This window comes from Camelina sativa, chromosome 6 (assembly GCF_000633955.1).
Source record: "Camelina sativa cultivar DH55 chromosome 6, Cs, whole genome shotgun sequence".
Classification (NCBI taxonomy): Eukaryota; Viridiplantae; Streptophyta; class Magnoliopsida; order Brassicales; family Brassicaceae; genus Camelina; species Camelina sativa.
The window spans coordinates 5,987,718-6,008,306 of NC_025690.1; the positions used below are offsets into that span (position 1 = coordinate 5,987,718).

General features: G+C 34.2%; 4 protein-coding genes across 8 annotated transcripts in view; 1 reads left to right on the plus strand and 3 right to left on the minus strand.

Annotated features, from left to right (window-relative positions):
- Positions 1 to 1,462, minus strand: part of LOC104790516 (3-dehydroquinate synthase homolog) — an 8,163-nt gene extending 6,701 nt beyond the window's left edge. For 2 of the 4 annotated variants that reach the window (XM_019246677.1, XM_019246676.1), the window contains exons 1-6: positions 1,301 to 1,462; positions 829 to 1,083; positions 570 to 736; positions 397 to 495; positions 244 to 312; positions 94 to 168 (exon numbers count right to left, since the gene is read on the minus strand). In XM_019246677.1, coding sequence (XP_019102222.1) covers positions 94 to 168; positions 244 to 312; positions 397 to 495; positions 570 to 736; positions 829 to 1,083; positions 1,301 to 1,376 — 741 coding nt within the window. In that variant the 5' untranslated portion in view covers positions 1,377 to 1,462. Of the gene's footprint in view, positions 1 to 93; positions 169 to 243; positions 313 to 396; positions 496 to 569; positions 737 to 828; positions 1,084 to 1,300 lie in introns of those variants that run through there. The other 2 variants (XM_010516290.2, XM_010516291.2) reach the window with 2 other exon arrangements.
- On the plus strand, positions 4,311 to 11,711 carry LOC104698740 (biorientation of chromosomes in cell division protein 1-like 1). Its single transcript, XM_010414143.1, has 4 exons — positions 4,311 to 4,864; positions 5,146 to 7,973; positions 8,385 to 11,088; positions 11,172 to 11,711. The coding sequence occupies exons 1-4, from the start codon at positions 4,523 to 4,525 to the stop codon at positions 11,541 to 11,543; spliced, it is 6,246 nt and encodes a 2,081-aa protein (XP_010412445.1). The 5' UTR covers positions 4,311 to 4,522; the 3' UTR covers positions 11,544 to 11,711.
- Positions 13,683 to 16,698, minus strand: LOC104790517 (uncharacterized transmembrane protein DDB_G0289901-like). Of its 2 annotated transcripts, XM_010516292.2 has the most exons (3): positions 16,262 to 16,698; positions 15,429 to 16,179; positions 13,683 to 14,301 (listed from the first exon to the last, which is right to left on the minus strand). In XM_010516292.2, exons 1-3 carry the CDS (start codon positions 16,610 to 16,612, stop codon positions 13,952 to 13,954), a joined length of 1,452 nt encoding a protein of 483 aa, XP_010514594.1. In that variant the 5' UTR covers positions 16,613 to 16,698; the 3' UTR covers positions 13,683 to 13,951. The 2 variants fall into 2 exon arrangements, with proteins under 2 accessions (XP_010514594.1, XP_010514595.1); XM_010516293.2 differs by lacking the exons at positions 15,429 to 16,179; positions 16,262 to 16,698 and adding an exon at positions 15,081 to 15,409 and having other exon boundaries at positions 13,684 to 14,998.
- LOC104790518 (cell wall protein DAN4-like) lies at positions 18,165 to 20,571 on the minus strand. Its single transcript, XM_010516294.2, has 3 exons — positions 20,111 to 20,571; positions 18,776 to 20,011; positions 18,165 to 18,680 (listed from the first exon to the last, which is right to left on the minus strand). Exons 1-3 carry the CDS (start codon positions 20,462 to 20,464, stop codon positions 18,438 to 18,440), a joined length of 1,833 nt encoding a protein of 610 aa, XP_010514596.1. The 5' UTR covers positions 20,465 to 20,571; the 3' UTR covers positions 18,165 to 18,437.

Sequence of the window (20,589 nt, forward strand, 5' to 3'; positions counted from 1 at the left end):
AAGAGTATATACAGGTAAACAACATACAAGAAGACCTTCACCGGGTCTCATGAGGCTGCAAAGATCAACACAGACTCGGTCTCCCATACCAACCATTTGAACCCGAGTTATAGTAGCTTCCTTCAAACTTAATGTATCACTTTCCTCATTTCTCTTGTCAAAATATTCCTAATACATTTTTTCAAAGCATCAGTTATAACAACAAGAAAGGAGCTATATACTTATGATGTAGTAGATACTAACCTTTAAATCAAGAACAGCTTTAACATCCTCGGACTTAAGAATGACCCCGCCAAGACCGTGCTCTAAAGCCTAGAGCCAAGCGTAACACAAGAGTAAAACTATATTGAAAGAAAGTGAAAACGTTGAATTCAACATCAGTAAACTGAAACCAACCTCGAGGAATAGAGTCGCCTCTGAAGAAGTATTTGAAATGGCAAACACTGTTTTCACACTTCCTTGAAGAGCCGCCACTAGATTCTCCGCCGGGATCGACTGCCAAAATGAAACTTCCATTGTTACTAACCAGGTCATTCATATGAGTTCAATCAAAGCCAAGAAAGTTATACCTTCCAGTCTAAGAAATCAAGAACAATATTCTCTCTCTCCTCAGTTTCAATCTTGAGCTTCTGTAGCTCCTCAGGTGTTGATACCTCAAAGACCGAAGCTACAACGTTTCCACTACCATCAGTAACTCCCTTATCTTCAATAAACAATGTATCCATCAACGCAACCGCTGCAAAACCCGTTGAGCATAACTTCAAAACTCATGAAACATAGCTCTAAAACCAAATATGCATGTAGGAAAACATAGTTCTGCATTGTTACATGACCAGTCATCGGATAGATTTCGATTGTCTGATGAGAATATAAACGTGTTCCATCCTCGCTCCACCGCAACTGTCATCACTTCTTTGCACTCGGTCCATATCCAAACCTTCTTTGCTCGGCCAAGATTCATAGGCACAGTAGTGGAAGCAGACATTTTCACAGCAAATCTCTGAGAAAACGTTCTTTTACTAATCAGTTTATGATTTTTCTGATGAGAGCTCCACAATAGTAATCTATCAAGTTCTGATTTTTCTGCATTCTCAACATAGCTCAAGTAAGAAACAAAACACAATCAAGAAACTTGACAAGAACTCACTAAAAATTACTCAATTTTATGCGATTATCTACAAAACCCAGATGAAATTAAAACTCAAATCAAGATTTCAAAAGGCAAACACATGAACTCCAATGTTAATGGTGAATTGGGCAAAATAGTTTACACAACACAACAAAGAGAAAAAAGACTAACCTTTTCTTAGAGAGAAACAATGGAACTGGTTTGAGGGTTGTATATAAGAAACAGAGGAGACCAAAGACAAAGCCATAACCTTTTGGATCTTTTGTTTCTTCTCTTTCAGACAATGTGTTGGATCATTTCGGGTTGGCCAAAAACCGGTCGGGTCTACGGTTTACCTGAAAAGAAACTAAAATAGAGAGAAAAGTAATAGTGTCAATGAATAGTGTTTTTTTTTAGATTATTTTGTCTAATATTATTTTATTTTTTTTCCCGAATTTTATTATATAATATATAGTTTCAAAACTTACTAACTTACCGTGACACGTGTTAATTTTAAAAGTTACTAATTTACCAGATCGTGACAAGTATCAATTTTATACAAATTTCTAATTTTAAAACAAAAAATTTTACTAACTCACCAGATCGTTAAACGTGTCAATTTTATAAGTTACTAACTCACCAGATTGTGACAAGTGTCAATTTTACACAAATTTCCAACCGTAAAAGAAAAATCTTTTTAAAAAATCAAGAAATAAAAGAGAATTACTAATTATAAAATCTTATTACATAAAATTGTGTTTTCAAAGTTAGCCATTAATAGGATCATGACATGTGTCAAATATACTGATAAGATGTTGACATGTGCCAAAAATTAATAGTTTTCAAAACAGCTAATTAAGATAATAGCATTAAATCTACATAAAATTTACATGTTTTTTATATCTAAAAAAAATTTCTAAATCAATAAGGAAAATTACTGAACTAATATATTTTTCATTGTACACTAATTATATTATACATGTTTTCTTAATTAGATTTTGACATGTATAAACAAAAAAAGAATTCATTAAACATGTATATTATTAATCAATAAATAGGGAATAACAAATCTAAATAGAATAACATAAGTTATGTCAAAAGAATTAATATTTTTGAAACGTAATAGAACAGCTAATTAAGAAAATAACATTATATCTACATAAATTGACATGTTTATATCGAAAGCTTTGATCTTTGATTTTTTTCTGATATAATTTTGCTTATCTATTGTGGGTCTTTGATTCGTGCAGGTTTTTCAATGTAAGCTATCATATGCAATGATATGAAATCAAAGTATATAAAGCATGCTAAATTAATCGAGTATAGAGACACTGATGGAGGTTCCAAAAGTGATTCTACAGTTAGTAGCGTTATAAGTTTCGAAGATTAGTCGATTGTTGATGTTTCTGGTCAAAATCTAGAGTTTTCTCTTATGGATAATGTCAATGATTCCGGTACTGAAACAAAAGCTACTTGATAAAGTAATTGAGAAGCGATTTTGAAATTTGGGAAGTTAGAACGGTAAACCGTTTTAAAATTGGTTTCAAACCGGATTTATGTGGATTTTTATCGGATTTGGTTCGTAAACCGTTTAAACTCAAGTATATAGAGAAATATATGAGAACTTTTGAATCGGGTAGAAATAAGCTGAGAACTTACGATTCGAGAATATTTGAGACAAGGTCATGGATCCTTTAACGTGATTATGACATATGTCATATATATATATATTTTTTTGTTTGTTAACCAAACATTAATTAGAAAAGTACTCCATAATTGGTGACCCAAGTCGGAGGGAAAGAGTTTACAAACGAAATAGATGAACTTAAAGATCTAGACGACCGAGAAAACAATTCGCTCTCAAATTCGATGAACGAGAAATCTTGGACAGGGAGAAGAGAGGAAAGGCGGCCCGAAGCAGGTGGAAATCGTCAAGGATATTAGAGAAAGTCGTACAATCTTCAGGAGATTGAATCATCGTAACTAATTTGGCGCTGTCCGTCTCAAAGTGCTGACAAACAACTCCATTAGCACCAATCTGATCTGACATATGTCATGTTTTGGATTTTTTATGAAGTTTTTATTTTGTATGTCTGAATTATTTAAGACTTATATATACCATCATGATTACAATTTTCAAATTTTTATTTTTGTTATGTTATATTACCTTTTTTTTTGGAGCAAATATTATGTTATATTACATTTCTTTCACTTTCTCAATAAAAAAATATTTATTGGGTTGGTCATAAAATTATTGTACTCGAGTTAATAATTTTCACCAGTTGTTCATCCAAAATATCTTTGGAGTAAAAAAAATCATGGTTAAAAAAATTATGTCAAAAAACAATTTTACTAATTATAAGAACTATAATTATGCCAAAATGAAAGTAAAGTAACATAAAATTTGTTGAATTTGTTTAAAAGACATTTTAAGTGGTGATAAAGAGCATACTTTAAGAATAAAATAATTTTAGGTGTAAGAGCGTATTTTTAATGGTAAAACATACAATAAAATTGTACGTGGTTATTAATTATATGTTGTTTTGATGAATTATTTGCATGTAAAATATTTGGTAATAAGTTGTGAAATGTTCTTGAAAATTTTCAATAATAATATTTGTAATGATGAGTATTTGGTAAAAGTTTTGGCGGAGTATAATTTAGCTTTAGATTATTGTAATAATTGTTATAATATATTTAAAATATAAAAATATAAATAAGTGTATGAAGGTAAATACAAATATGATTTTTTCTCTAATTAAAATTATTAATATATTTACTTCAGGAAATATATTTTTTTAATATTTTAAAAAAATTGTTTAGGGTTTAAGATTTATTTTTTTTAACAATTAAAATCCGCACATTGTGCGGACCCTTATCTAGTTTATTTATATAATTAGGATCAAGTGATTTTTTAGATGAATTTCTTATTTATCAAAGATATATAAACCACAAATTTGAAATTCTGAATTTTAACCTAAATCGTTCGTATCAAAATAAACATATATATGTTACATAGAATATAGCATGTTAGGGGAAAATATTTAACTTATTACAATAAAATGATTAACAACATCATCCTCATTTAAACCACATCATTGCATATTTTTATTATTATTATTATTATTATTATTATTATTATTATTATTATTATTATTATTATTTTTCACATCTGTCATTGTAAGTTTTACAAATTATTTTTTATTCTCAAGTTCTCCAAATCCACATGATTGTTCAGAAAATCAAAAACCACTAATAAGCTTGGTTTGCTATTTTTATTCAAAGATGAGTCCATCAAAGTCTCTAAGTCATTGATTTCATAATTCCAAACTTAGTGCTGTCACATATTTTTTTCCAGTTTATATATATAATAGATCAAGAAGGAAACTTTCCATAATCATATCATCATCAACCATGAGAAAAGTTTTGTTGTTGTTTCTTTGTTGCATTGTTGTAACAAATTTAAGTCTCAATGTAGTTTTAGCACACGAGATGGTCGTCGCTCCTCCAAACACGGTTAAAGATATAGAGCCATACATCTCGAATAGAGCTCTTGGGTTTGTATTGAAATTGGAAAACAATTGTCCTATAAGAGAACAACTAAGATCATTCTTTGAGAAGTTAAAGGATCTCTTGAAGTTGGAATCATCTATTACGCCGATGATCGAGAACAATGAATCCGATACATTCAAGTTTGATCTAAAATCAAAATCCGAAAATCTCTTGCAAACGATGTTTATGCTTGGGAGAGGACTGGTAAGTTATCGTGAACTAAAATACTCATCCTTTAGAATAACTCAAATAGATGATTTTTTTGATTGATTTTCTGTTTTTATAAGCTTTTTTCTTTTGCTAAATTAATATTATATTTTCAAATCTATGAAAATCTATTCTAACGTAAACAAAAACAAATTATGCATTTTAAACAATTAAAGGTCTAGTCTCATCATATGTCCTTAGACAATGAAGCTAATGACAAAGTTATGGCTTGAGAACATATGGAACTAATCAATATTTTTCTTTTGTGAATATTCTAGTTGAGTTCAAGTGTAAGAAAGGAGATATTTGAAGTGATGAAATCCCTCACTGAATTACATGCTGCAATTGGTAGAGTTATTATAGAGAAACATATAAAAGGTGACGATGATTCAATGTCTCTTTCGGTGGAACAAAAGAATGCGGTAGAAAACTCGATAACTGAATGGGAACAAACGATTACCCGAATCGTGAAGATTATTGTAGAAGTTAAATCAAAAGGTTCAACTGAGGCTGCGGTGCATGAAAGAAATACTTCTGAGCACAACAATGTTTCAATGGATAGTAACATGGTGGAGACCAATGGAGAAGATTCAGAATCCACTCAAGAAAAAGCATATGGCATTAAAAGAAGTTATGGAGGCGATGTATCAATGGAGACTCAAGAAGGAAATAAGGGAGAAGATGTTAAAGAAGGTAATCTTGTTTCTAAGAATGACGAAACAAAAGACATTAAAGGTGAAAATGTAAAATCTAATATTGAGAAGGAAATAGAGGGACAAGGTGAAAATTTGGGTGACTCGACCAATGATAAGAATTTGGAAACTAAAGAAGATGTCAAGTCTGAGGTACATGCTAAAAATGATGGAAGTTCCGTGACAGAAAATTTGGAAGAAGCTCAAAAAAACAATGGAGGTTCAACAATGGATATGAATTTGGAGAACAAAGGAAGTAGGGAAGAGGCTAAAGATAATAAAATGGTAAATGCTACAACAAATGATGAAGATCAAAAGATTGAAGAGACTCAAGAAAACAATGGAGAATTAGAGAAGGATAAGAACTTAGAAAACAACGTAGGTAATAAAATTCTAAAGGGAAATGGATCAACAAAGAAGAACACAACTAATGAAATTTCTATTGAAGAAAAGCGAGAAGAGACTCAAAGAAGTCATGAAATTTCTATGGAAGAAAAACAAGAAGAGACTCAAAGAAGTCATGAAATCTATATGAACAAAGAAACAACCAAAGATAAAAATAAAAATTTGAACAAAGAGAAGGGAACAAATGTTCAAGGAGAAAGTATTGGAGACTTAACAAAGGGTACAATTTCGAATGACAATAAAAATGTTAAATCAGAGGTAAATTCTAATGGTACAGATGAGAGCTATCAAGAGGATCAAGGAAATGCTGGACTTTCAACAAAAGATAAGAACCTAGGAGCTGATGGGGAGAAAAAATATGATAAATCGGTAGAGGTTATGAAAAACGAAGACTATACAAAAAACCAAAGGGAAGAGAATCAAGGAAACAATGAAGGATCAATGAAAAATGAGAACTTAGAAAACAAAGAACATAAGAAAGAATCAATGGACGATCGACCAATAGAGGCAAAGACAAATAATGAAACATCTAAGGAAGAAAAAGATGAACATAGGCAAGGAGGTCATGATATTTCCATGAATGGTAAGATAATGGAGAATAAAAGTGGAAATGCATATTCTAACAAGGAGAATAAAGTACATGTTGGAGACTCAACTAATGGCAACAATATAGAGAGTAAAGATGACGCTAAGTTGGAGGCTGAGTTAAACAAAAATAATGGAGGTTCTAGGAAGGAGAAGGGAGAAGAGGGACAAGGGACAAACGAAGGTTCACTGAATAATAAGAACTTGGAGACCCAAGTAAGTCAAACTGATTTAATGGATGATAAGTCTGTTGCGGATAAGGAAAATTTGAGAAGTTCTATTAAAGAAAATCAAGAAGAAGCTCAAAGAAATAAGAGAGATAAGAAAGAAGCTAACAATGATAAGTCAGTAGAAATTAAGGGAAAGAAAAAGGAGTCTAGTAAAAATAAGTCAATAAAGACTAATGAAAATAAGAAAAATAATAGAGAAGATTTTGTTCACGGAAACAACAAAGAATCCAAGACGGTAGAAACTGGAGAAAGGAAAGAATCTAAAGATGCAAAATTAGTAAAAGCTAAGGAAAATAAAGAAATTTCCATGAAAGAAAACCGAGAAAAGAGTCAAGGAAGTAGTAGTGGAGGCCTTAGTACAGAAGATAACAAAGAAGAAAAGAAAGAGTCAAAGAACTATCAATCAGGCAAAAAAAAGGCAAATAAAGAAAAACAAGAAAGTGCTCAAGAAAATACTAGAGTGCATACAAAGATAGATAATAAAAAAGATAGTAAAAATTTAAAGGATGATAAATCAGTGGAGGCAAAAACAAATAAAGAAAATTTTGTGAAGAAAAAGCAAGAGCAAGCTCAAAGAAATGACATAGGTTCAACAAAAGTAAAGGATTTCAGTTCTGAAGATGCAAGGCCAAAAAAGAATACAAAAGAAGATAAAGGTTCTAGTAATGACATAGATATAGATGTTAAAAAAAGAAGCGGAGAGTCAACGAAACACAAGAAAGAAAAAAAGAAAGATATAAAGAAAGAAGAGAAAAAAGATACAACTGATGTAAAGTCAAAGGAAAAAAGAAAAAATAATCATGAGAATGAAAAGTCTAGAAAGAGTATTTTGAAGAAACAAAAAAAAGATAAAAAGGAAAAGAAGGAGTCTGGAGATAATATATTAAAGAATAAAGAGAAGAAAGGATATGAAGATAACAAATTGAAGATAAAAGACGAAAGTAAAACAGAGAATACTAATTCGAAAGATTACAAGAAAAAAGAGGAAAATAAAAAAGAGAAGCAAGATTTTGAAAGCAATATATTGAAGAAACAAAACGAAGATATTAAAGAGAAGGGAGAGTTTGGTGATGTTAAATCAAAGAATAAAGAGAAGAAAGAATGGGACAAAAAAGAGAAGAAGGAAAACATGAACAATAGATCAAAGATAAAAGAGGAGAATACACAGAAGAAAACAAATTCAAAAGATTACAAGCCAAAGAGAAAAGAAGAAGATAAAAACAAGAAGATAAATTTTGAACATAAGAACAAAGAGAAGAAAGACTCCAAAAACCGTAAATCTAAGGAAAAGATAGAAGAAAAACAAGAGAAGAAAGAATTCAAAGATCGTAAAGCTAATAAAAATGAAGTCGAAAAGAAAGAGAAGAAAGAATCAGAAAACCATAAATTAAAGAAAAAGGAGAAAGAGAACAACAAATATGAAAATACCTTAAAAGAGAAACATGAAGCAAATAAAAAGGAAAAGAATGAATATGAAGAGAAGAAATCAATGATAAAAGAGAAGAAAGAGTTTAAGGATCACAATATGAAGAAAAACGAAGAAAAGAAAAAAGAAACGAATGAGCATGAAGAAAAAAAATCAAAGAAAAAACTAGAAGATAAGAGAGAGAAGAAGAAGTCTCAAGACGGTAAATCATTGAAGAATGAAGATATTAAGAAAAAGAAGAAAGAAAATAAAAATATCGAAGATAAAAGCGTAACGACAGGTGATAAAAACAGTGAATCAAAGAAAAAAGAAAAGAAAAATTCCATACACAACCAACAGAAGGAAAAGGAACAAGATAAGAAAGAGTCTAACAACAAAATTACGAAAAAAAATGAGAAAGATAGAAAGAAGAAAACAATATTTGAAGCAAAAAATAAGGAACGAGAAGAAAATGAAGAAAAGAAGGAAGAGTCTCAAGACAATAAATCAAAACACAGTAAAAAACACATTGGAAACTCAAAGCAAGGAGGATTTCAGTCAAATACAGAATACTCGATGAAAGAAAATAAAGACAAGAAAGAATCTAAGAATTTCGAGTCAAGAGAAACAGAAAAACAAAAGAAAAATCATGGACAAGAAAAGAAAGTTGGGATTCAAGTTAGTAACAAAGATTCTGAAAAGAATAAAAAGAAGACGAAAGAAGATAACAAAGTGTCTAAACATGGTAAATCAGAAAAATATGAGAAAGAAATGGAAGCAACAACTCAAAGAGATAATAAGAATGCTAAGAAAGAAATGCAAGCAGATGATCAAGTAAAGGGTGAAGAATCTTTGGAATATAAGAAAGGAAATAGTAAAGAAGATAATGAAGACAAAGTCGGTAAAGAAAAAAATGAACATTTTAAAAAAAAATCTGGAAAGATCATCGAAGATAACAAGGCATTAGACAAAAAGATAGAAAATAAAAAATCACAAAAAAAGCAAGAAGATAGTAGAGCTTTCTCGATGAAAAAACATGAAGGGGTTCAAGAAGCCAATAAGGAATCAAATATCAGTGAGAAGAAATATCAAAATGAGTCTAGTGATGATGCGTCTAAAGAAAATGATGAAGCCTTAATGAAGCAAAAACAAATTGATGAGGGTCACACAAATATTGAAAAATCAAAGGGAAAAACTAAAGAAACTAACAGAGATTTAGTAAATGGTACGAGTATAGAGGTTAGAGAAGAAAATAAAGAGTCCAGAGATGGTAAAAGAATTGAATCTTATCAAAATAAGAACAATTCCATAGAAGAAGTTTCCAATGATGGTAAGAAAGTTGAAATCAAAGGAGGTAAAGAAAGTTCTTTAAAAGAAGGATCCAAAGACAGCATTAGAGGTAAGGAAGAAAATTCCAAAGCTCATAAGAAGAATGAACATAACAAAGCTAAAAGAGATTTTAATGAAAGAGGTTCTAAAGATGGTAATACAACTGAAATCAATGAAGGTAAAGAAGATTCCATGAATAAAGATTCTAAAAATGGAATGTTAGTTGAGACAAGTGGAGGCAAAAATCACAGAGAAGAAGGTTCTGTAGATGATAAGACAACGAACATCAATGGAAACAAAAAAGATTTGAAAGATGATAACATAGTTGAAATAAGTAGAGGTACAAATTCTACATACGAAAGTTCTAAAGGTGGTAGAACAGTGGAAACCAATGGAGGTAAAGATGTTTCAATGGAAAAAACTTTTAAAGCTAATCATACAGATGATAAAAGTCAAGAAGACTATAAGACAAATGAAACTAATGGAGGTAAAGAAGTAAATATGGAAGAAGGTTCTAAAGATGATAAAAAAGTTAAAGCAAATGGAGGTAAAGAAGATTCAATGGAGGAAAAATCTAAAGATGGAGGTACAAATTCGACGGAAAATACATCTGAAGATAGTAAGATAGTTCATACCAATGATGTTAAAGAAGATTCTGAAAATGGTAACGTAAATGAAACCAATGATAATAACATAGCTTTGAGAGCTGAAACAAGTGGAGATAAAAAAAATTTCATAAAAGAAAATTCTGAAGACGCTAAGAGAGCTGAAACCAATGGAGGTAAAAATGTTTCAGTAGAAGAAAATTCTAAAGATGGTAATATAAATAAAGTGCATAAAGGTCAAGAAGACTCTACAAATAAAGGTTTCAAAGAAGGTAAGTCCGATGAAATTAATGGAGGTAAAGAAGTAACTATGGAAGAAAGTTCTAATGATGATAAAACAACTGGAATAATTGGAGGTAAAGACAATTCAATGGAGGAAAAATCTAAGGATAGTGCGACAGAAAATTTAAATGGAGCTACAAATTTGACGGCAGATGGTAAGATAGTTGAAGCCAATGGAGTGAAAGAAGATTCTAAAAATGGTAACATAAATGAAACAAGCGTTAAATCAAAGGAATCTAAAGGAGATAAAGTAGATATGAGTGGAGATTCTATGAAAAACAAGACAATTGAAGCTCAAGAAAGTAGTAATGGAGATTCAGTGAATGGCGTAGAAGAGGAGAATAAAGAAAATAATGATGGAGGAAGCAATAATAACTTTATGAATAATCAAACAATAGAACATGGCGTAAATTCCACAACAAAACAAGAACTAAGGACAGATATCGAGACCAATACTTCTAAAGAGGTTACAAATTTCATATCAAACCTTGAGAAGAAATCTCCAGGTACCCAAGAGTACCAAAGTTTCTTTCAGAAACTTAAAGATTACATGAAATACTTGTGTCCAGTCTCTTCAACATTAAAAGCAAAAGACTCAAGCTCTTACATGTCTGAAATGGTAAATATGGCCACAAAACTCTCAGATGCTATGGCTGTCTTGCAAGCCAAGAAAAGTGGGTCAGGACAGGTGAGTTAATTAAATACAATACTCATAAAAAATTATAGAAATTAGAAAGTGAAAAATGAAACTTTAATTTATTTATTAAACAGATGAAAACAACACTACAAGGATATCAACAAGAAGTGATGAAGACTCTAAACATCTTGCAATCAGTTATGACCAAAGCCATATCTGAAAAACAAACTACGAGCGGTGGTTTGTTCACGCTTACACTATCACAACAAGAAGCAATCAAGGAGATAGTGTTGAAATGGGAACAAGTTATGTCTCAATTTGTGAAAGTTGCAACAGAGAGTGAGAAACAATTTTCAATCGAGATTTCAACCGGAAATGGGTATCACATGAAGAAGAGTTCTAACTCTAGTTCGAGCTCAAGTTTGATTTCGAGCTCAACTTCAAGTTCAAATTTGGATTTCAAGGTCAACGGTGAAACTTTAAAGGGACTGGATATGGATGGTTAGATAGTACATATATAAATAATAAACTCTAAAATAATATTATTTATGATTAATTAGAAAATATTTTTAACTGTAAATTAAATCCAAATCGTTTTGAGGTTTAGACTTTTATAAAAGAATGTAAATGTGGATGCAAATCATGCATTTTTCTTTGGCCTGTCCCGTAGCTAACGTTGGTAAAGCAAAGGCTTTAGGCAGCAACTAAGATAATGGAACTTACGGGATCATTTTTGAAAAGTTTTTGTGGTGCAGTGGTCAACACTTTCATTTATTTCCGAAGTTTGCCGAGTTTAAACTTGGCAAATACGTGTTTCATATAATTTCTTTTTATGTTTAATGGTGAATAAAACTATTTTTGTTTTAGGCATCCAATAAACTTGGGCCAACCTTGATTCTTGTCATGTATATGTAAAAACAAAAAGTCTCATTAGTCATTCATATGATCACATGTTTCATGTATTTAGGACTTAAATAATCTTGCATGTTTTATGTGGTTAATGATTTTCTTTGGATATGTATATTTTGTTCATTTTTTTTTGGTGTTTTCTAATCCTGCCAAATCATATGCATAAAAAATCCAATGCTTTTAGACGAACGAGAAAATCTTAGCGCATAATGCAGAGATCAAGCGGGGACAAAAAAAACACTTGGAATAGCGTAGAGAACACAAAGTTCACAGAATCGATGCTGAGACAGTTTGGTGAATCTTAATAATTTTAGTTTTTTTTCATATTAAAATTATTATTGTTTTCTTTTAAATAATAATGTTTTTTATGATTTAAGAATAATTTCACATTTCTAATTTTTTATTTTATTTTAATTAATTATTATTAATTCTTGATATACTCATAAATAGCAATACATAAACTATCAGATATCCTAACATATTTTTGAGGGATATTCATAAAAATTTATTCTCCGGAATATTTCTCACAATAGTACTGGAGAAAATGGTCAAATTTTTTTTCTTCAATACTTTGCCATATTGTATACAACACTTAATACATATTGTTTTGTAAAAAAAAAAATTAAAAAATTTCTACAATTGGAGATGGTTTTATCTCGACTCTTTCTTCACTTTTTCATTTTTTTTTTATTTTAATAGGAAAACTCTAAGTAAGAGACTCCCATGGGTTAATTTAGTTTTTTTATTCAACCAAACATTAATCTAGAAAATAACTCCAAGATTGGTTGCACAAACCGGGGGATAAGAGTTTACAAAAGAAGTCTCAGAAGATAAAGATCTCGAAAAACAAGCCAGACAATTTGCCCATACGTTTGATGTCTGTGGAATCCTTGACAGCTGGAAGGATGGGAAGGATGGTCGGAGTAAGTTGAAATCGTCCACAAGGTTGGAGAAAGCAGGTCATTCATCAAGAGACTGCACCATCGTCACTAATTTTGCGCAATCCGTCTCGAAGCTCTGACAGTCAACATCCGCCGTCAATAGGGAATTCATCGCCCAAATCAAAGCCTGAAACTCCGAATGTAGAGGGGAAGGACTGCGACGTTGACTCCGTGCTCCCAGTAGTAGCGTGGTATCCTCACTATTAGAAAACCACCAGCTCAAACCTACAAGAGGATATGAAGCTTTCCAAGAACCATCAACTCACACCGGGGAGAAGAATCCCGAGACTCCGCAGGCAATAGATATAGGGTAGCCGAATAGAAAGACTTAGCCTCTTCCCATAACAATTTATTATTGTCCGCCTGATTAATAACCTCGATCGATTCTGTTTCATGGGTTAATTTAGTTTTAAGAACTGCTTTAAGCAAAACTCTACGAACTGCTCTAACTATTTTAATTTGCTATGGGTTATTTCATTTTGACAGCTCTTCTGGTAAGACATGTATTGTTTTCTATATTTTTACTAATCACAATTCACAAGAGGGATAAAACAAGATAGTACTATTAGAATATAGACAATTTATTTTACTTTGTATGTCTCTTGCCTGTTCTATTTGACTATTTCGGCTCTTCTAAAAGATCTTGTCAAGTTTATATCACAAATAATAATCTTAACAAGGGGATACTAAATGAGGATTAAATTTTTGGATAAAAAAACTAAAAGAGAATAAAACATGATGATAGGGATCAAAATTTTGATTTAATGTGTTTATTAAATAAACTTCTCATGCTCGAGGTTTTACAAAATTTTTACTCAATGTATCATGTCGATAACCAAAATTTCTTGTATCAATATTTTTTACAACAAAAATATTAAAAAAAAAAAAAGAGAGTTAATTTGATATCCATGCAGTATACGCATGTTTGTAATTTCTCTAGTATTGAGTGTCTGTAATTAATAGACTTACGACAAAACATTCTACAGCTCGCTGTACTAAGCAGGGCCATCTCTTTATTGAAATAATATAGTATTAATAAATTTTTGACTTCTACGGGTCTGAATCTACGAGTCAGCATTGGTACCTCCAGAGCTTTTCTCCTCTAAAGAATGGCTAAAGGAGCTTTTGCCTGACGATTTTGAGTGTGTCTTTTGATAGTTGGCAGCTTGATAACTTGTAACAGTTACACTGCCACCCGCAACACCTTCCATCGAGTTTTTAGTTGTACTTCCACTCGGGCCACCAGCAGAGGGGCTACTGGCAGGACTTCCACCTGTAGAATCTATGTAGGCACCTCCACCAATCATTGAACTTTCAGTTTCACTCTCACCACCGACAGCAGCGCTTCCACCACTTTCAGTACGTTGAGTTGCGCCACCCATTGAATTTGCTCCACCACTTTCAGTACGTTGAGTTGATCCACCAGCAGCAGCTTCACCGCTTTCGCCATCGGCAGCAGCTCCACCGCTTTCGCCATCGGCAGCAGCTCCACCGTTTTCGCCACCCGCAGCAGCTCCACCGCTTTCGACACCCGCAGCAGCTTCACGGCTTTCGCCATCGGCAGCAGCTCCACCGCTTTCGTCACCAGCAGCAGCTCCACCGTTTTCGCCACCGGCAGCAGTTCGACCGTTTTCGCCATCGGCAGCAGCTCCACCTCCGGCACCCATTAAACTATCAGTTGTACTTCCACTTGGGCCACCAGCAGTGCTTCCACTACCCGTATCACCCATACTTCCATCTCCTGAATCAGTTGTACTTCCACTCGGTCCACCAGCTGAGGTTCCACTGTCACCGGTGCTGTCAGGATAGCTTCCACTGTTGGTAGGAGTCCCAGCGTCGGTCGAGGGGAAACTGGTATCAGAGCTTGGACTTCCATTGTCACCACCAGAGCCTCCAATGCCAAGAATAGATGAAAGATCAATATTTCCGCCATCACCACTCTTCTCGCCAACGGTTTTCACAAATTGACCAATCACTTGTGCCCATTTTGACATAGATATGACCAGCTCTCTTCTTTGCTCACTGGTCATCGTTGTTGCACCGCTCCTCTTAAATTCAGCAAAAGTTTTTCCCATTGACATCAAACTCTCGATCAATTTGCTCGTATCCGCCTATCACAAAACCAACAAACAATATTTAACATGCTCTAACACTCATCATGTGAACAATAATAAAATATAAATTCTTGCGTACCGATGATCCTCCTTTGACACCTAAAGCAGAGATTGCCTTGAAGAGACCCTCAGATTGTGATTTCATTTGAGACTGGAACTCCGAAGACGACCCTTTTGCGGTGTTTATAAAGGATATGAAAGCCTTCAGCTTTGAGAAGAAGTCCTTGTACTCTCCTTTTAATGGACACATACTCTCAAGGTTGTCCACAAAACTAAGCATACCCTTGTAAGCGAAAGGCTCAAAATCTTGGGACATTTTAGGAAACTTCCTCATGTAATGCCTTAATAAGAACGTCCCTTGCGCTTCGTATATGGTACTTGATGCTACTAGTATCAACATCAGACGTATCGCTATATNTACGTTGAGTTGATCCACCAGCAGCAGCTTCACCGCTTTCGCCATCGGCAGCAGCTCCACCGCTTTCGCCATTGGCAGCAGCTTCACCGCTTTCGCCATCGGCAGCAGCTCCACCGCTTTCGCCATCGGCAGCAGCTCCACCGTTTTCGCCACCCGCAGCAGCTCCACCGCTTTCGACACCCGCAGCAGCTTCACGGCTTTCGCCATCGGCAGCAGCTCCACCGCTTTCGTCACCAGCAGCAGCTCCACCGTTTTCGCCACCGGCAGCAGTTCGACCGTTTTCGCCATCGGCAGCAGCTCCACCTCCGGCACCCATTAAACTATCAGTTGTACTTCCACTTGGGCCACCAGCAGTGCTTCCACTACCCGTATCACCCATACTTCCATCTCCTGAATCAGTTGTACTTCCACTCGGTCCACCAGCTGAGGTTCCACTGTCACCGGTGCTGTCAGGATAGCTTCCACTGTTGGTAGGAGTCCCAGCGTCGGTCGAGGGGAAACTGGTATCAGAGCTTGGACTTCCATTGTCACCACCAGAGCCTCCAATGCCAAGAATAGATGAAAGATCAATATTTCCGCCATCACCACTCTTCTCGCCAACGGTTTTCACAAATTGACCAATCACTTGTGCCCATTTTGACATAGATATGACCAGCTCTCTTCTTTGCTCACTGGTCATCGTTGTTGCACCGCTCCTCTTAAATTCAGCAAAAGTTTTTCCCATTGACATCAAACTCTCGATCAATTTGCTCGTATCCGCCTATCACAAAACCAACAAACAATATTTAACATGCTCTAACACTCATCATGTGAACAATAATAAAATATAAATTCTTGCGTACCGATGATCCTCCTTTGACACCTAAAGCAGAGATTGCCTTGAAGAGACCCTCAGATTGTGATTTCATTTGAGACTGGAACTCCGAAGACGACCCTTTTGCGGTGTTTATAAAGGATATGAAAGCCTTCAGCTTTGAGAAGAAGTCCTTGTACTCTCCTTTTAATGGACACATACTCTCAAGGTTGTCCACAAAACTAAGCATACCCTTGTAAGCGAAAGGCTCAAAATCTTGGGACATTTTAGGAAACTTCCTCATGTAATGCCTTAATAAGAACGTCCCTTGCGCTTCGTATATGGTACTTGATGCTACTAGTATCAACATCAGACGTATCGCTATATGAAACCTAGCCATTTTCTTATCAGATGGGTAAACAATATTAGAAGGATTTCTATTTTTTTTTTTGTTTTTTAAGTTTATGTTTAGTTTTTTTTTTTGGGTTTTTCTTGAATGATTTAATTTCTAAGAGAGAACTCGACTTATATAAATGCTTAAAAATTCTAAATTTGAGTAAGAGAAATTGGTGGATTCATTTACGGTCGCGAGAGAATAGCCAAAGAGACTATTAATTGTTTTCATGTTCCAAACCGATTTGGACGGCAAACTGTGTGTTGCAAATTGTGGCAGTAGTGTATATCATTCTTTATTTAGTGAATAAATTTACCTCACACATAACTTATAACATTAAAGTACTATCCAAGCAATGCAATATATGTTTTGTAGAAATGATAGAATCTTTTGAATACTTATTAATTACATCGGGGCACGTAATTAAGGATAGTCATTACTAGATTAAATTGCAAAGTTAAATTAAATAATGACATACTATCGTAATCTCACAACTATTTTCATGTGCTGCGATCTAAAATATTTCAGATATACATTTGTAAGTAGTATATATGTAAGATATATATTTGAAGTAATCTTTATGGTTAAGAAATGGTTCTGATATATAGACACGTAAATTTACTATAATCCTACTTATCAAGGCCTATACAACTTTACTATAATCCTACGTATCAAGGCCTTAGGTTCCAATATACTCTACACTAACCAAACCGTTGGTGCCTTAGTGGTAGTACAAAAGGTTTGGTTCCTTGATGCCTCAAGTTCAGTTACCATTTAGGACAATGATGTATTTAAAAATGGAAAAAAATTGGAATGGATTAAAGGTTGATTTCGGGTACCGAAAAGATTACAGATCAGAGGTTCGGACGGTTGAATCTCAGAAGCATTAAAAATATCAAATAAGAGAAGTCTCTGGAATAACCTTGTTGCAAAGGGCAGCACACTGCTCTTCTCTAGCTCTAGTTATCAGAGAAAACAATAGGGAAAGTTTTTTAAAAAGAAAAATATATTAGAAAAATATATAAATCAGAAACTGAATTAAACAAATAGTATATTAAAGTAGTTACATATTAACGAAAGTAGTTTTGGAAATATAATTTTTTTTTTTAAATGTATTCAAAATGTAGACATGCATCTGTTTGTAAACAAAAAAACAAAAAACAAAAACATCATAATGTAGTCATTGTAATCTACAATGAAAGAAAGAGTGGAAACTTTATCTAATTAGTCATACATCACGTACGGACCATGTATATTAAGGGTTTTGAACTTTTGAGCATACTGATGACGGAAATGGTAAGAGTTGGAGAGACAAACTCTTGTTGGGAACGACAAATGTGAGGTAAATGTCGCAGGGCATGGAGAGTTAGATAAAGAGAGACTTCTTTGGGGAATGGAACATGTCACCTAATAAGGAATATTGCTAGTACATTTATAATGCTCATCTAACTCAATTTCCTTATTATAAACCATGAATTTGATTCATAAGATATTATATATAGTTTATTTCAAGTTTCTGTGTAAAGTTAGTTTGGTTAAATGCATCATAAGAAGAAAATTATTCAAAATCCCTTTGATGGGTCTTACTGATCACTTCTGTATGTTAACAACAATACAGAGCGCTTACAATCTATCAATTTTTTTTACAGAGTTTTTTTTTTTTTTACTTGCATACGTTGGTTTATAGCCATTGCTGGCCTATACCAATCTTAGTATTATTTAAAAAGCGAAAACAAAATCTCTAGTAAGCTACTAAAATATAATATTTGGCGGTACTAGACTGTCTTTCTTGCTGATTTAGGGTTCATTGATGGTGCTTAAGGCTTTCAACTCAGTTCGTCTGGGCTATCTTTGCACTGCCATGAGAAGAAGATGAAGATGAAGATGACTTTGAAGAAGCAGCGGTCTCAACGAATTGGGTTGTGACTTGTTCCCACTTGGTGATCGTCTGCTTAAGCTCTGTCTTTTGTGTTGATGTCACTTTCTTTCCACTTACGATTTGGCTGTTGATGTCTTGTAGTTCCTTGAGAGTCTTCAACACTTCTTGTTGGGAAGTTTCCATGCTGGACTTGGTCTATCATTCCAAAACATATAAAACACAAATGACTTTATTTTTATCAAAGAAAATCATAATATAAGAATTCGAAAAGATGATATTATTTTACGCACCTCTTGGGATTTGCTAAACCTTGAACTCACGAACATCATGGCCTCTGCTAGTTTGGAAGCAGCAGATTTCATCCCAGAGACGAATTCTTGTGCATTTGAGGTAGAAATCTTTGAGGAAGCAGACATGGAAGTCTTTAGTTTGTCGAAAAAGACTTTGAGTTCTACATTGCCTGTATACTTCTTCTCAAGATTCGTAATGAAAGACATGACTTCCGAGGATGTTTGGCTCTCAACCTCTTTGACTGATGTGGTGGTAGATGAGCTTTGGCTTTTGGATTCCTTCTTTTCAGAAGAATCACCTCCGGTGTTGGATTCTTCATTCGTTTGAGAAGAATCACCTCCACTGTTGGATTCTTTCTTTTGAGAAGTAGCACTTCCTTGAGCAGAGGTTTCACTATCTGTAGGAGTCGAACCAGAAGGGGTGCCAGTGGGAGTTCCACTTGGACTGCCCGAAGTTGTAGTGTCTTTGTCTGTGTTACCAGAACTACCAGTACTTTGACTGTTGGATTCTTTCTTCGTTGAAGCACCTCCGCTAGAACTCTCGCTTTCTTTTTCAGAGGTTTTTCCACTCGGACTGTCTGAAGTTGAAGGAGTAGGAGTGGTGGGAGTGGGAGTGGTGGAAGTGGGAGTAGCGGGAGTGGGAGTGGGAGTGTTGGGAGTGAGAGTGGTGGGAGTGGGAGTTGTGGGAGTGGGAGTGGGAGTGGTTGGAGCGGGAGTTTCACCTTGAGGAGAGGATCCAGTTTCGGTGCTGGGAGTGGGAGTGGGAGTAGTGGGAGTGGGAGTGCTGGGAGTGGGAGTGGGAGTGCTGGGAGTGGGAGTGCTGGGAGTGGGAGTTGTGGGAGTGGGAGTGCTGGGAGTGGGAGTTGTGGGAGTGGGAGTGGTTGGAGTGGGAGTTTCACCTTGAGGTGAGGATCCAGTTTCGGTGCTGGGAGTGGGAGTTGTGGGAGTTCCACCTTGAGGTGAGAAACCCTCACTATCGGATGAATCATCATCACTATCGCTTCCACTTCCAATGCTGGAATTAATATCGACATCAAGACCATAAGATGATTCATCAATCGACTTTCCTTTCTGCTCCGCGACACTCTTTACGAATATAATAACAAGTCGAGTCCAATCCACAAAAGCCTTAACCAATTCTTTCTTTTGTTGAAATGACATTATCGTTGAACCTTGCCTCTTCTGCTCAACCAGAGTCTTTCCCATTGACAGCATGGTGATTTTTAAATCCGACGACTGTCAATAAGAAACAATTTTTGTAAGAAAAACACACCAAAAAAAAAAATTATTAGTTCATATATATCATATGAATTAATGTTTTGGGACAATACTTACTGTTTTACTGCTTGTACTACCACTCAATGCAGACATAGCCTTGGCAAGTAATTCACATCTCCCATCTATCTCCGTATCAATGTTTTTCGTTGAGGACGATGCCGAGATGATAAAGCTTATGTAAGACTTGAACCTTGAAAAGAATTCCTTGAACTCTCTAGTTGCGGGACATCCATCTTGAAGGTTGCTCAAGAGCATCAACATACCCTTGCCAGCAAAAGGCGCAAAGTCCATACAACGTCTGGGAATCATCCTCCTCACGTATAACTTTAATAAGAAAGTTCCTTGCACTTCATACACCACACTTGATGCAACCATAACCACCAGACATATTGCTAGTAAATTTTTCGCCATTTTCTTATTAAAAATGAAAAGTTAAAATAGAACAGAACAAGACGATTATTTGTTTTTTTTTTGTTTTAATAAATATTTTTTTTTTCTTTTTTTTTTCTTTTTTTTTTAGTTTTTTTTTTTTTTTT

What these genes read in the sequence shown, in the direction of transcription:
- LOC104790517 (XM_010516292.2), bottom strand. Translation starts at nt 16,612, where the DNA reads ATGGCTAGGTTTCATATAGCGATACGTCTGATGTTGATACTAGTAGCA. An exon ending in GTGTCAAAGGAGGATCATCG is followed by an intron (nt 16,180 to 16,261) that starts GTACGCAAGAAT and finishes GTTTTGTGATAG; the next exon opens with GCGGATACGAGCAAATTGAT.
- LOC104698740 (XM_010414143.1), top strand. Translation starts at nt 4,523, where the DNA reads ATGAGAAAAGTTTTGTTGTTGTTTCTTTGTTGCATTGTTGTAACAAAT. An exon ending in TTATGCTTGGGAGAGGACTG is followed by an intron (nt 4,865 to 5,145) that starts GTAAGTTATCGT and finishes TGAATATTCTAG; the next exon opens with TTGAGTTCAAGTGTAAGAAA. An exon ending in AGAAAAGTGGGTCAGGACAG is followed by an intron (nt 11,089 to 11,171) that starts GTGAGTTAATTA and finishes TTTATTAAACAG; the next exon opens with ATGAAAACAACACTACAAGG.
- LOC104790518 (XM_010516294.2), bottom strand. Translation starts at nt 20,464, where the DNA reads ATGGCGAAAAATTTACTAGCAATATGTCTGGTGGTTATGGTTGCATCA. An exon ending in GTAGTACAAGCAGTAAAACA is followed by an intron (nt 20,012 to 20,110) that starts GTAAGTATTGTC and finishes TCTTATTGACAG; the next exon opens with TCGTCGGATTTAAAAATCAC. An exon ending in GGTTTAGCAAATCCCAAGAG is followed by an intron (nt 18,681 to 18,775) that starts GTGCGTAAAATA and finishes TTGGAATGATAG; the next exon opens with ACCAAGTCCAGCATGGAAAC.